Consider the following 15,162-nt stretch of genomic DNA (forward strand, 5'->3'; position numbering starts at 1 on the left):
GGTATTATCATCTCATTCTCAATTTTACCAGTAATACTTCTAAGTTTGGTACTGGTTTGTTGTTTGGGATATATATTTTTGATCATGTAAGAAGATACTTCTTATATGTTCATATGCCTTTAAATTTTTGTTATATTTTGCTTTAATCAGAAATAAATTTTTAAAAGCAATCTGTTTCTTATTGGAGACATATGTAATATATATTTCCACTTAATTTGAAATTTATAGACAATATCCAGAATAGAAGCTATTTTAAAAATAAAAGGCAAATACATTCACCTTTTAAAAATTCTGAAGTATAAGATTCTTTGAAAAAACAATAACATTGGTACCAGTTTTTTAGTTACAAATCCAATTTATTTTCTACCAATACCTTTACGTGAAAATTTTTCATGTAATAAGTTTTCAGTCCCTAGAAGACAAAAATATATGGAACCATGACAGTCAAGCAGGAAAAACAATGTTTAAATACTCTGGTTCATTAAATGAGATTGTCCAATGAGGGCATAATTTTAACACAGAAGTAACCTTTTATGTTTAAATATTATAGTGTTCCACGGAGTCTAACAATGTAATTCAAACTAAGTTGTAATTCCAATGCCTTTACTCTTTTAATGAATGTGCAGAGAACAGGATCAATTTTCCATTCTTTGAACTTTTCTTATATAGATGAGGGAAGAGAAATACATGTGGATTAAACAAGGATAATTCGTTCCCTGAATTACACTGAAATGTTATAAGAATTTTATTATTTGTCAATGATTTCCTAATGGAGTACTTTTCTGAAATAATAATGAGAATTATTGGGATATATAGTTAGATAATTTTTCGCTCTACTATTTTTAAAGATTAGCTTTAATCATTAAATTGAAGGTTATGTATAATTAAGAGAAGGAACACTAATTGAGATCATAACTTTCTTGACTTCTCTGCGCCTCTATTTTTCTCTAAATAAGGGGGTAGGTCCAGATGCCCTCTAGCATATTTTACAGCTATGAACTTCATTTAGTTATCCACTTAAAGGTCTCTATAACTAGTTGCAACTGTATATTAAAAACAATCTGGCAGTTTTTAATCTATCCCATTTATGTTTATAGATATAAAAAAAATTGGTCCTAAATCTGTTATCTGATGTATTTTTGGTTTTACTTCTTATTTTGTTAATATATTTTGCTACAAGGATTTTTAAAAATTTAACTCTAAATGATGTATATTGACTCCTCTATGGAAAACTGAAAAAAAAATACATGTTTTCATTTTGTCCTACTTATTCTTCTTTATAATCTATTCTTTTTATTATAAGTTTTATCATTTTTTTTGGTCCTTCAGAAAGTTGCCTTCATAACCTTGTATGATCTATTTAAGCTCCTATTTCTTAAATTTTCCATTCTATATAATACCTGTTAACTCCCAGCTAATACAAATAAATTAGTATATCCACATTTCTTTCCATATTCCTGCATTTGTTCTTTTTGCTATCTGGTGTTTTCTGTTCTTTATAACATTATTATAACCCTGAAAAATAACAGAAATAGTCTCACCAGCATTCTTATCTAAGTATTTCATTCTTCTTCTGATTGTAGGCAAACAAGAAGGGAGAATTAACAATAGCTACTACCCAACATAAATGATAGAGATGATATTTAGAACTTCTGAGCTGATGAGATTTATATGAGGTTTTTGAACTTTAAGTTGACCGTGAATTTGAAGGATGTTGCATTTTGCACGTGAATGGATGTAAATCTTTCGAGACCAGGCAGAGAGTTGTGGTAGGCAGAATTACAGCCTCTCAAAGTTGTTCACATTCTAATTCCTGGAACCTGTAAATATATTACCTTACATGGCAAAATGGATTTTGCAGATAATTTGAAAGTTACAGAGTTTGAGATGGGGAGATTATCTTGGATTGTCCGGGTGGATCCAATTTAATCACATGGTGTCCTGAGAGAAAGAATAGGCCCACTGTTGCTGACTTTGAAGAGAAAGGAAGACAGTCTCTGAGCTAAGGAATGTTGGTGGCTTCCAGAAGCTGGAAATGACCCTCAGAAAATGGGAGCCTTTATCCTACAATTGCAAGGAAATGAATTCTGCCAGCAAATCAAATTATCAGGAAACAATTCTTCCCTAAAACCTCCAGAAAGGAATGCAGCCCTGATGCTTTGATTTAGTCCAGTAAAAGACCCATGCCAAATTTGAGAGCTACAGAATTGTAAAATAAAAATTAGTGTTGATTTAAGATACTAAATTGTGGTAATTTGTTAAGGTAGCAACAGAAAACTAATACAATTAAAATTCCATTTTAATTTTTCTCCTAGATTAAGAGCATTCCACTCTGAGATCATGTAATCTCTACCTAATTTCTTGAACAAATCAGGATCTCATTAGCAAGGAGAAAGGGGTCAGTGGCAGGGAGAATGGCAAAAATCATTGCTTGCTACAGATGACTAATCCTCCCAATTTGGTTTACGGCTCTAGTCCTCTCTCTCAGACTTCCACCTCATGCTTTACGATCCAGCAGTTCTAATCTATGGGTTTGTCTTCTGCTTCTATACTCTTGGTAATTCAGTTCCCTCTTCCTGGAACACCTTCAGCCAACAGTTTCATATAATATCTCATTAAATCCATCCTGGCTCCCTTTTACTCCTCAAAGTATAGCTTAGACATATTCTCTTCCACTAAGCCTTGCCTTCAAGATAAAATTATACAGCCTTTATTCAATTATGTTTCTGCCCTCTGTCTACACTGCAATTATATACACTGCAAATATATACCATAATAAAATACATTTATGTGTTTACCTTCTGTCTTTTCTTCTGGTTACCAGTGGTCACCGTTGGGTAGAATGTTTGTTGATACGACGACTGCACCCAATAATATTTATGAATTGAGGGAACTATGCATTCTTTATAATTATACTGAATTGTCAATTTATACTGAATAGTACCCACAATAGACACATATATGCTTTTTATATTTTACATTATGAAAGATAGAAAAATACAAAAAAAAAAAAGGTAGAGAGAGCATTATAATGAATCCCCATTAACCAGAAATCGGCTTAAATAACCATAACATTTTAAATCGACTAGCAAAATAGTTTGTTTATTCTGCCAGCAGGCTGATCTGTTGTCAACAGAGACTGATTTATATCTAAGGTGAGGAAATACATTTCAAGTCTCCAGGATCATAGTTCTCGTGAACTTTAATAGCATGCTCAGAAAGAGCCACTAAGTACTACCAGTGACCAAGCAGCAATAAAAATCAGGTCTATTATAGCGTAGAACCTGAAAATACACTTCATATGTGTCCTAAATGGCCATTACATGTTACAAGACTTGTCCATGAAAGCGATTCCTGCCACCTTATGACCTAAGAAAAAATTAAGGTGTTTTGTTTTCAATCGTTTTTAATGGCCCACTTCTGTGTTAGCAATAGAGGATACGTGCCCCTGCTCTCTAGGATAAATCGCATTGGCTGAAAATTGTTTGAATTCATTTAATCCAAATCAAAAGCAGAGGACTGAGGGTCTTATTGGCGTTTCAGGGATGTCCTACTGTACCCGCACCGCGGGGAGTGGGGGCTAGATTCTCTAAGAGAGGCTGGGGAGTGGGGACGGCGTTTGGTGAAACCTCACCTAGAATTTAGATCCCAGGTAATGGCGCACGCTTTAAAAGGAAGACAGAATTAAAGAACAAAGGCTGGAATCAGGGCCTGGTGAGGGACAAGCCCACCCCAAAAGTATTAACCTAACGGTCCTCTCCCCGCCCCCTACCCCAGGGCGAACGGGGGCAGACCGAAACTACACTTCCCAAAATGCAAAGCGGTGAGGTGGTGCTAAAAAGCTGGACTGTTTCTACCTCACGCGGGCTCGAGGCGCTTCTGGTTCGGTTATAAACTCCATTCGCTCTTCTTGGCTCTCTTCCACCTCAGCCTAATTGGCTCGGCAGTCAGTCCGTGGGAGGGCGTCTCAGTCGTCACTGGCAGCGGTTGAATTGAGGTTCTGAGCCTCGCGACCTCACGGTAAATAAAGTCCTTCGCTGGTCGGAGCTGTAGTTTCTCCGACTGCATTGGAGCAAGCGGACTACATTTCCCAGTGGGCCGCGGGACCGCCGGGGGGTTGGGGGCGGAGCCTTACGTCTGGTACAGTCATCCCAAGCTTCTTCGGCGGGACTGTGATGGCCGGAGAGATGACGATCTTAGGTCAGTGAACGTGCGGGGTCCCTGTCGGCGTTGTGGGCGCAGGAACATTTTGGGGAGGCTGGGATAGACAGGGGTGGTTGTCACACCTTTTGGATCCAGTCGGCGCCGCAGCGAGGGCCCTGGGAAGGTGATTTAGAGACAGTTTGGAGCTGTTCGGGGAGCCGGTTTGGGAGTTGCCCTCTAGGATGGCCCAGGCTGAGGTAGGCCCACGTAGGGCCCTTGGCAACCTTCTGCGTACATCCCGGGGACACTGGACCTCGGGAAAAGTTCTTTCCCAAACAACATGTATTTCGAATCGTTGGTTGAATCGGGGCCTTTAAGAGGCTGCAGGAATGTGCATCTCCAGCACTCCTTTGTGGAAGAAGTGGGAGGAGCCCCAGCTGCGTCCTGAGCTGTAGGTTCAAGGGATGCGGGATTTTGAGAGATGCAGGCCTCCAATGTATAGTCCTATGCTCTTTCCGCCAGTCCAGGTTAGGAATTCCCCTCCCCGGACAAGGCGATGAAATGCTTTTGAAATTTTACAGGAGGAAATGGGGTTGGCACTTGATTTCATTTCTTTGAGTTATGTGTATGTGGATGAGCAAACAATTAGTAAAACAGACTCTTTTAGGGTCATACCTAACGGGTTGACACTGGTGTATAACATATAGCCTCCTGAAACCAAACAACAAATTAATCGTAATATTCGAAGTGACATTTTTCTTCGTCACTTCTGTTTACATCTTCATGGCATTTGTTCATATTTATTTTTCTCACCAATTAATATTTATTGAACATCTGCTATTTGTTAGAAACCATTCTTGGTGCAGGGAATACGACAGCGAACAAAACTTGCCTTCAAGGAGCTTCCATTTCTGTTGTCAAGTTTGCACACTTTTATGCTTCTTTCCTAAATATTCTGCAAGAAGTATGTCCTTAATTGATATTTAAATACAGAAAAAGTCAACTATGTTCTGTTATGAAGTGACAGTTTAATATGTAAGCAACTTTCAAAATCATTTTATCCAATTTATCCATTTCATCCTGTTGAAAGAAGAAAGGAGATAAGGGGATAAAGAATTTTAGCCTTACAGTAAGAGTTTTTGCTATGGGAATTTTAATAATGGAGTTTTAAAAATAATAACTAAAGCTAATTGTAAAATCTAAGTATTAATTGATCAAAATTGGATTATATCTAGCTTTCACTGCAAATGAATGGCTTTTCCTGTCAACATCACAATTATTGAAATGTTTTTACTTTTTATTTCTTTATTCACCCATAGCGAAGTACACAAATATATGACTTCAGGGATTTTTGTTTTTGTTATGTCATTTTAATTGCATTGTGGTCAGTTTACATTGTGAAAAACTCCATGTTTAAGTGTGTATTTTTAGTCTTGTTTTAAAGTAGTATTAGACATTGCTATAGTAATTTAGCGAATTGTATGAGTTTGTTAAGACATGTCTTAATTTGCCTGTATTTCAGGATCAGCTGTTTTGACTCTCCTGTTGGCTGGCTATTTGGCACAACAGTATTTACCATTGCCTACTCCTAAAGTGATTGGCATTGACCTTGGCACCACCTACTGTTCCGTTGGGGTGTTTTTTCCTGGAACAGGAAAAGTAAAGGTCATTCCAGACGAAAATGGGCATATCAGCATACCAAGCATGGTGTCCTTTACTGACCATGATGTTTATGTGGGCTATGAAAGCTTGGAGCAGGCAGATTCAAATCCTCAGAACACGATATATGATGCCAAAAGATTCATAGGCAAGATTTTTACCCCAGAAGAGCTAGAAGCTGAAATTGGCAGATATCCATTTAAGGTAAGTAATTAAGCTAAAATCTATTTTAATTTTAGTTCAGCATACTATTTCAATTAATGCTTTGACTTCAAATTAGAAAACTTTTAATTTCAACTGAATCTGCATAGAAGTTATCTCATTTAATGGGCAATCCCAGGGCAGGTCCAGAGTGAGTTAATTCAATGGCTCTACAGTGCTATCAAGGACTTAAGACCTTTTCATATTCTTGCTTTTCCATCCTCAGAATGTCTGCCTAGCTCTTTCATTGTAGCAAGAAGGTTATTGAAGTCCCACATATTCTAGATAGATGGGCGGGTGGGTGGATGGATGGATGGATGGATGGATGGATGGATAAATTCTCTGTATCTCAGTTTATACATAAATGTAGATCAAACTAAGCATGCTTTATGACTCATTTGAAACTCACCAATATGTCATGAACAATTATTCATTAGGTTCACATTATATTTCGTGGTTGCTTGGACTATTCAACTATTTAATTACCCAGTTCCTATATACCATTCCCCTCCCCGGTTTTCCACTAATGTTAGAGTGTTAGTAAATATCCTTCTACATATATCTTTTTACACTTCATTGATAATTTCCTAAATTTGAATTCTAGAAGTAGAATTGAGAGGTCAAGTATGCATGTTTTTAAGGCTTTTGATTTATATTGCCAAATTATGCAACACAAAGTGTATATGCTCTTTACTAGTTTTTACAGTATCAATACATTCAGTAGTTGTTATTTTAATCTCTGCCCATAAGTAAGTAAAAAAATGATATATTAATTTGCATTCCTATGATTTCTAGTGAGGACACACAAATTGGTTTATTACCTTTTTCACTTTCTTCAGTGATCTATTTCTTATCCTTTGTCCTATTTTCATGGGGTTGTTTATCTTTTCTTTGATGACGTATAACACATTTGTGATATATTTTCAGTAGTTTTTCTTCTTTTTTCTGATACGTAATTTTGTTTTTGAGCTGTCAAGACCATCAATTTTTGTGTAGTAAAATCATCTCTTAATATTTTTTATTGGTTTTGGACTCTTACCATGCTTACAGTGACCTTTCCCAACCTATCCACTTCTTTTTTTCTGACACTTTCATATGAGTATTTATGTTTGGAGTTTTCTGGATTTTTTCTTTTAAACATTTAAATGTTTATTTCATGTAGGGTTTTTCTTGTAAATTATGAAGTGGGATTCTAAATAAGTTTTAAAATAGATAGTTATATCAGTGCTGCTTATTGAATAATCCATCTATAAAAATTCTCAAGCTTTTTATCCATTTCAAAGGAGAAAAAAATTCTTCATACATTTCTTAAGTTTTTGTTTTTTTTTTTTAAGCTTCTTAGGATCCTTTAAAATCTTTCTTATGTAATGATAAAGTCATAGAAAGCTAAACATTTTTCTCTAAATTACAGCTTTGGATACATTACTTATTGAACCAAGAGTTAATTTAAGTTTGTTTTTTTTTTTCCTTAAGTTTCTAAGTAATCTGATATTTTTATTGTTTCTGTTTTGTGTGGATTCTGATGGTACTGGTGTCTGGACCTTTTTAAGTGTCTGTAGCTTGTTTTGATTTTCCCATACAAGTGAAATACTTTTTGAGAGGTCAGGTTTTCTTGATTAAAACCTAATTATGCAGTCTAGAATGACTAGGGTAAAGTTTCTTAGAACAGGCTAATTCTCTTTACAATTGTTAATACAGTCTTTTCTGTTGGTGAAACTAGGATAGTATGTTTTAGAATTTGGTTTCTTAAATGGACAACTACATTAGCGGGAATAATGAGCTAATAAATAATACATATTTTCGTGGAAACAAGAATGTAAATGGTATTTGATTTCTTGGATCAGAACATGATGAAGTACTAAAATTATTCTTGCTAATATGTACCAGAACATTTTTTCAGTTTTCTATCACTTTTGAAGAAAAAGATCTTTAGTCATATATATGATTTAACAACTGTTATTTCTTATGTTTTATCAGTCATTTTTTCTTTTATTTAACAAATATATTTTGAGAATTTTTTACATTCCAGTTATATGGTGGTAATGAATGTTACTCTGCTGTTATTGAAAATTATGGTGTGGATTCATTTTATAGATTTTATAGTATAACTTTTAGTAACTTCTAATCTTAATAAAGGTACTTGATAGATTACAAATGAATTTTATGACTGTAAAGATAAAGGTAAGTTTTGATTAAATAAGTCCAATGTATGTGTGTTTGTGTGTGTTCGTGTGTGTGTGTGGATATACACACACATTTTTACACTTTTTTTGCAAATCCTGTCCACAGGTTTTAAACAAAAATGGAATGGTTGAGTTTTCTGTGACAAGTAATGAGACCATCACCGTTTCCCCAGAATATGTGGGCTCTAGACTATTACTGAAATTAAAGGAAATGGCAGAGGAATATCTTGGAATGCCAGTTGTCAATGCTGTTATTTCCGTACCAGCAGAATTTGATCTAAAACAGAGAAATTCTACAATTGAAGCTGCTAACCTTGCAGGTAATATCATCCTTGCTTGAGTTACATTTTTCTCAAAATTTTCTTAGGTAGAAAATCTTCTATAGTAAGGTATATCGCTTTGCAAATCACCTAACTAGGCGTATAAACAAACTACATGTTAAGTAAATTAGATGAATATATAAGTTTGCAAACAATAATTAAGAAAGCCCTATAGCACAGTTTGAAATGTGTATGTTAAGACAGTAACCAGTCAGGCACATGACATGTTTAGAGAGAACATGTTAGCAATGAGGAGTTTTTACTTCTAAACTTTTTTAATGTTAAGATGAATATAATGTTTTTAAAAAATCTGAGGTAGGAAATAATTCATTCAACACCATTCAACAAATACTGAGTGCTTTGGTAAACAAAACAGATAAATCTCTGTTCTCAAGGAATTTAATTTCTAGTGGAGGGGAACAAAATCAACGTTAAAAATAAGTATATTGTGGTGTTTCTCACCTTTAGTAGTATTGACATTTGGGGCCAGATAATTCTTTGTTGTAGGAGACTGTCCTGTATACTATGGGATATTTTGTAGCATCCCCAGCCTCTACTCATCAGATGCTAGCAGAACCCACTTCACTGAAGTGGGACAATCTTATGTCTCTAGACATTGCCAAATTTCCCTGGTGGGGCAAAATAGCCTGTGGTTGAGAATCTCAATATAGTGTATATCAGAAAGTAACATGCTGTGGGGAAAAAATGGATAAGGGGACAGGATTGCTGGGTGGTCAGAGAATAAAGGGTCTTTTAAGTCTTAAAGAGAGTGGCTAAGTAGGCTTCATTGAGGAAGTGACATTTAAATAGATTTAAAAGAAGCAACGTAAATAGCCAAGAAGAAATATAGGGGAATTATGTCGCTGGAAGGAGTACGGCCAGTGCAGCAGCCACAAAATGGAAATTTGCTCATATAGAAGAAGATAGGAGGTTGGCCAGTGTGGCCAGAGCAGAATGAGTAATGAAGTTAGAGAACCGAAGGGAACAGTATGATCTTTGAGTAAATTATTCTGAGTTTGAGTACGTTTTATGGCTCTTGATAACAGAAAGCCAAATTACTTTCCAGAATACTTGTGTGGCAGTTTAAAGCAAGAATTTTGCTCAAGGAAATCTGATCTTCTGATTAAAATCAGATTTGCTATATATTTCAGATTTGCATTTGAAGGTCTTGTATTTTAAATACTTTTTAAGAGTATCATTGTAGTTATTTGAATATCTCATCTAGATTTTTCTTTTTATCATTTTTGTTTTTTCATCTTCCTATCAAAAAGTCATTTTTAAAAGAGCACAGAAGCTTATCTCATTTTCACGACAATTCGTTATGTAATGGTTAAAATTTTATTACTCATATATTCCCAAGTAAATATGAAACTTAGAGGATCAGAGATTTTTTTTAAAATTAAGTATTGAGAATAAAATGTATTTCACTGAATGTATCTGGGCCTTTATTTCTTTACATCATGATCCTTTAGAATAATTTTAATGATACCTATTTAGAAAAACCGATGTTTATCCTTCCTGTTTCATTTTTGGGTTGTGGCTCTTATTATTACTCAGTGGAGTTCATGTCATAGAAGACACTAACTAACATGATGTGAAGTTGAGTGGGAAAGAATTTGTGTCCTCTCATGAATTGTTTTTCCCTCAAACCAATCATACAGGACTGAAGATCTTACGGGTAATAAATGAACCCACAGCAGCAGCTATGGCCTATGGTCTCCACAAGGTTGATGTCTTTCATGTCTTGGTGATAGATTTGGGCGGAGGAACTTTAGATGTGTCATTGCTGAATAAACAAGGAGGAATGTTTCTAACCCGAGCAATGTCTGGTAAGAAAAATATATGGATAGTTAAAGAAGGTTCTAGCACATTAACATACCTAATATGAAAGTATTCATTTTTAAATTTTTTTCAGTATTCTTTGACTTGATGTTGGTAATCTTCTGTATATGTAATTTTATGCCACTGTATGTGTATTTACAGCAAAAAGTTAAGTCTCAAAAAAAATGACAGGGCATCCTATAAGTCAAAAAAATACACTGCCAGTGGTAGCTCACTAAGCCAATACTTTTTAGGCCGTGAAGGGAACAGAAGGAAAGAAATTCTTTTAAAATAGAGGTTGATCATTTTATTTCATTTGATAATCAGTTTCACAGAATAGATAGCTTTAGAAAATCTATAATACTATTCTCTAGGAAGTGATAGGATTTACGTTTCAAATCTTTTAAAAAGATTTTTTAATTCAGTTGAAGAAATTAATAAGCCTGTTTGAAAAGTGGAGCTGTAAGTTACAGTTGGTTTAACTTCTGCATTTGTCTTCATCCTAACTGCACTCTTTAGAACAAATTTCAGTGCTGGGGATTTAAATTACATTGTTCTTTTCCTTTTAAGTCCTTTTTTCCCCCTATTTTTAGCTCTTTATCATTCAAGCAAAAGATTTTTTTTAAAAAGGTAAAATGCCTAACTGGTACTTTTTAACTATAAGAAGGGCTTCTGTTGAATAATGGCATTTAGTGTTTGTAAATTGCTACTTAAAAGCCAATCTGTATTCTCATTCTCTGTTTTCTGAAAAACATATTTGCTATCATTAAGAGATACTTTCTTTTACAACATTTAAAAAATTTAACTTGATGTGCACTGTTTTTTGATAGTACACGTTGAAGTTAAAATCATTTTTACCTAGTTATTTTTGATCAGTCTTTGTATGAGTAAAATTATAATAATACATTAAATTAGGGATTTGTTATTCCCAGAATATCATTTGTATACATACATACATACATACAACACAGATACATGTATATACACATATATATGGATAACTATAATATAAACTCTTTTATTTTTAACTTAGGAAACAATAAACTCGGGGGACAGGACTTCAATCAGAGATTGCTTCAGTACGTATATAAACAGATCTATCAAACATATGGCTTCGTACCCTCTAAGAAAGAGGAAATCCATAGGTTAAGACAAGCTGTGGAAATGGTCAAATTAAATCTGACTCTTCATCAGTCTGCTCATATGTCAGTATTACTAACGGTGGAAGAAGAGGACAAGAAGGAACCTCAGAGTAGTGACACCGAACTGCCAAAGGACAGACTGTCCCCAGCAGATGGCTACCATGTGAACAGCAAGTTTGGAACTGGCCTTTCTGAAAAGAAAAGAGAAAGTCAGGTTTTATTTGAAACCGAAATATCACGAAAACTCTTTGACACCCTTAATGAAGATCTCTTCCAGAAAATACTGGTACCCATTCAGCAAGTATTAAAAGATGGCCACCTAGAAAAGACTGAGATTGACGAGGTGGTTCTGGTTGGGGGCTCTACTCGTATTCCTCGCATCCGCCAAGTCATTCAGGAGTTCTTTGGAAAGGATCCCAACACGTCTGTAGACCCTGACCTGGCGGTAGTGACAGGAGTGGCTATCCAAGCAGGGATTGACGGAGGCTCTTGGCCTCTTCAAGTCAGTGCTTTAGAAATTCCCAATAAGCATTTACAAAAGACCAACTTCAACTGAATTATGGAGGAATGATTATCATTCGTGATCTTGTCTGATGATATATACCTATTTATCAGACTGCCTCCCCTGAAAAAAAAGTCTCTAAAATATTTTATGAATTTACCTAAAAGGCAACATTTAGATCCACAAAAATTTTGCATAACACTTTACGTTAGGCTTGAAAGTGACCAGATTGATCCTATTTGATTTGAAGAGCTCCCATTCCAACAGATACTTCTAAAATGATGGAATTGAGATAAAATTCTTATAGGAGCATGGGTGGCTATATTTTCTGGATTCTAGAAGTAAATGACCATATGCACTTAAAATCATATTCTGTAAACATTACCTAGTGTCAATTACAGGATTCCCAGTTCTTACTAAATTATATTAGCAGGAACTGATAATTAGTTTACTTGGTTATCACATGTAACTATTAATTTGAACTATACTTGAAGGACAGTGTGATGTCAGGTATTTACATTGGCTGGGAGAAAGCGGTATTGCAACATAAGCTGCCTATGTAATATTCAGTAACTGCCATATTATGTAACAATTACTTTCACAAACTCAATATTCCATTATGTGTCCTGTTCACGTAATCTGCGTTCTCTAGATTTTTAAGATACATTTATTGGATCAATTTTTCTTTCAAAATAGCTGTAGACTTATTCATATGTTTCAATACTAGATAGTAGAAATACCCAGTTTATATTCTAGTTCCTTCATCTGCTGTTCATCATTCCCTGCTTAGATTTCCATGAGATTCTCCCTGGTTAAAAAACAGGGAATTTTTAATTGCATTTTTTGAATGTGTTAATGTCATAATAAGGTTTTCATTACTGTCATTTCTGTTATCCAAGACCTTTTAGACATTGGTAAACAGTAGTAATTAACTACAGTATTTATTTTATGTTTTTGTTTTTTTTGTTTATTTTCAATAAGCCCTGGAGAATGTAGCTTGTAGTTGATTTAGTTTTACTTAGATTTTTTTCCTTCATATTTATTTTTGAATGAGGAAAATGTGCTCATTTGTAAAAACCTTTCTATAATCTCCTATCACTTTAAAATAGTCACATTTGGACTATTTTTAGCCTTAAGGTTAGTGTGTGAAGAGAGCAAAAAAATTGTGGATATTGGAAGTAATGTGGAAATCTAGTATGGAAGGCAATGTGGAAACATTTCCACCAGTCAGCATTTGTAGCAGTTTTGTTTTTGTCTGTTTTCTTTTAGAAAAACTAAAAGGACCAAGAAAGAAAATATAGCAGTTCTATTTCTGTGATGCCCATATTAGATGAAGATGTTTTTTAATAGTGGCATGCTTTATGTCAATATTCAGAAATTATACTCTGGTCAATAGTTTGGTTAAATTGAGTCTGCTTTAAACATTGTTGCATTTGAAAGGATCTCAAATTTTCAATCACTGGGAAAGAACTAAGCATACTCATTTCAGCAACATCAAAACAGTTCGGCTCAGTGAAAGGCTGGATGTTAATGTGTTTTGCAGATCTAAAAATTTCTTAGCAACGAAACTGCTGTTGAAACAATTTCAAATACTTTTGTGTACAGAAAATATCTGTAGTAGGTAGAAAATGCAAAATGTTTGTTGACATATTTTATTTTGAAACTAACTGAGAAATGCCAAAGATGAATCCTTCACTGCATTATGAAGATATTCAAGTGTTCTGGACTTTATATAAATCTTTAATAGATTTTAGAATTGAAAAAAATCTTTTTATGAAAGTCTTTAAGAGAAAAGTATTCAATTTATCAAAATCTCCACATTAATATCAGCTTTAAACTAAAGCATTTTAAGATTTTTTTTAAAAAAAATTGTATTTCTCCAGTATATGACATAGATTATGACAATCTATTAACAATTTTTAGAGGAAACAGTTTACAAAATAGAGCAGCTAATCTCATATTCTAAAATTGGAATTTAATAATTTGTGTCTGAGAGATAATGGCAGTGTTGGAATTTGGGGGCTATAGTTTAGCATATTCTCTAGTATAGCTACATCTTTAAAAATGAAGTAGTGCCTGTCTTCAATCATTTTAGAAGGCTATATGTAAATAGACTTGACATCAATATAGTTTATTTAAGTGCTGAAAATGCATCCTGAAAGGGATCATTTATGCATAACAATCTGAAGACAGTTTTCATAAAACAAACATTATATTTTGGTTATACATCTAGCTAGTGTATTTTGAAGTACATAACTTTAAAATACTAACTGTCTTGTATGATTAGAATATGTGAATGAGTAAGTTATTTTGTATCAGGAATGTTTTGGTACTGTTTTCACTCAAACCACTGACGTATCTACAGATACCACTGTGTATAGCATACTGAAGATTATAGTTATTGTGCATAACAGATTGTGCCTCTTAAATTTGTGTGTATACAAGTCATTCACATTTTAATGTAAATAAATATGACTTTGCAGTTTGTTTTAAACTCCGTACTTTAGTTTCCATTCAGGGCTGGGTGGATTTTTGAGGTATATAGTAAAAAAAGGAAGCGGAGATAGAGCTGATCTGATGCCCATGACACATGACCCTCGATAGCTATTGCCTAGTTCCCTGCATCCTGATTGTCTCTAAAATTGCTTGTTTTTCTACTTATTTCCCTAATTTAGAAGAGACAGTTCCTGTATCATACAAGCATTATCTCTAGAATTCCCTATAGCAGTTCATGGCTTCTGACTAATGGAGCCATCTAAACTAATCTAGATAGTTAATAAATAAACCTGCATAACAGACAAATATCCTTTGGTTGATGGTTAGTTTCTAACAAAGTTTGTATCATTTTTTGGACAATAAAGTTTCTTTGGAGAAATTCATTTGATGTCTTTTGAAATGAGCCCTTAAAGACAGTAGACTTGACTCTCCAATGCTAATTCCTGTGATTCCTTCATAATTATTTTAGCTACTATTGCTGAGAGACTCAAATTTACAAGGAAATACAGTGATACATGTTTATTTTATTTCATAAGCAAATATACAGTGCCCATTAAGGTAGGCAGCCTGTAATGTGGCTTCCAGTGATTCCAGCCTCCTGGTAGTCACTCCTTTGTGTTGTCTTCCTCTTCCCTTGAATTTGGGCAAGATTTGATGACTTGCTGCTAATGAACAGAATAGAGCAGAAATGCTTA

The 15,162-nt window shown here is 34.3% G+C and overlaps 1 protein-coding gene across 1 annotated transcript; it reads left to right on the forward strand.

The window, feature by feature from the left end:
* Positions 1-4,052: 4,052 nt before the first annotated feature.
* Positions 4,053-14,846, forward strand: HSPA13 (heat shock protein family A (Hsp70) member 13). The gene is made up of 5 exons (XM_039855152.1): positions 4,053-4,200; positions 5,666-6,006; positions 8,293-8,506; positions 10,168-10,335; positions 11,361-14,846. The coding sequence occupies exons 1-5, from the start codon at positions 4,176-4,178 to the stop codon at positions 12,023-12,025; spliced, it is 1,413 nt and encodes a 470-aa protein (XP_039711086.1). The 5' UTR covers positions 4,053-4,175; the 3' UTR covers positions 12,026-14,846.
* The last annotated feature ends 316 nt before the right edge of the window (positions 14,847-15,162 follow it).

Source organism: Pteropus medius, unplaced genomic scaffold (assembly GCF_902729225.1).
Source record: "Pteropus medius unplaced genomic scaffold, Ma_sr-lr_union100, whole genome shotgun sequence".
NCBI classification, from domain to species: Eukaryota; Metazoa; Chordata; class Mammalia; order Chiroptera; family Pteropodidae; genus Pteropus; species Pteropus medius.

Excerpts from the sequence above, each read along its gene's own strand:
- HSPA13 (XM_039855152.1), top strand. The coding sequence starts at position 4,176 with ATGGCCGGAGAGATGACGATCTTAG. Across the intron at positions 6,007-8,292 it reads TTGGCAGATATCCATTTAAG|GTTTTAAACAAAAATGGAAT; the intron begins GTAAGTAATTAA and ends TCCTGTCCACAG. Across the intron at positions 10,336-11,360 it reads TCTAACCCGAGCAATGTCTG|GAAACAATAAACTCGGGGGA; the intron begins GTAAGAAAAATA and ends TTTTTAACTTAG.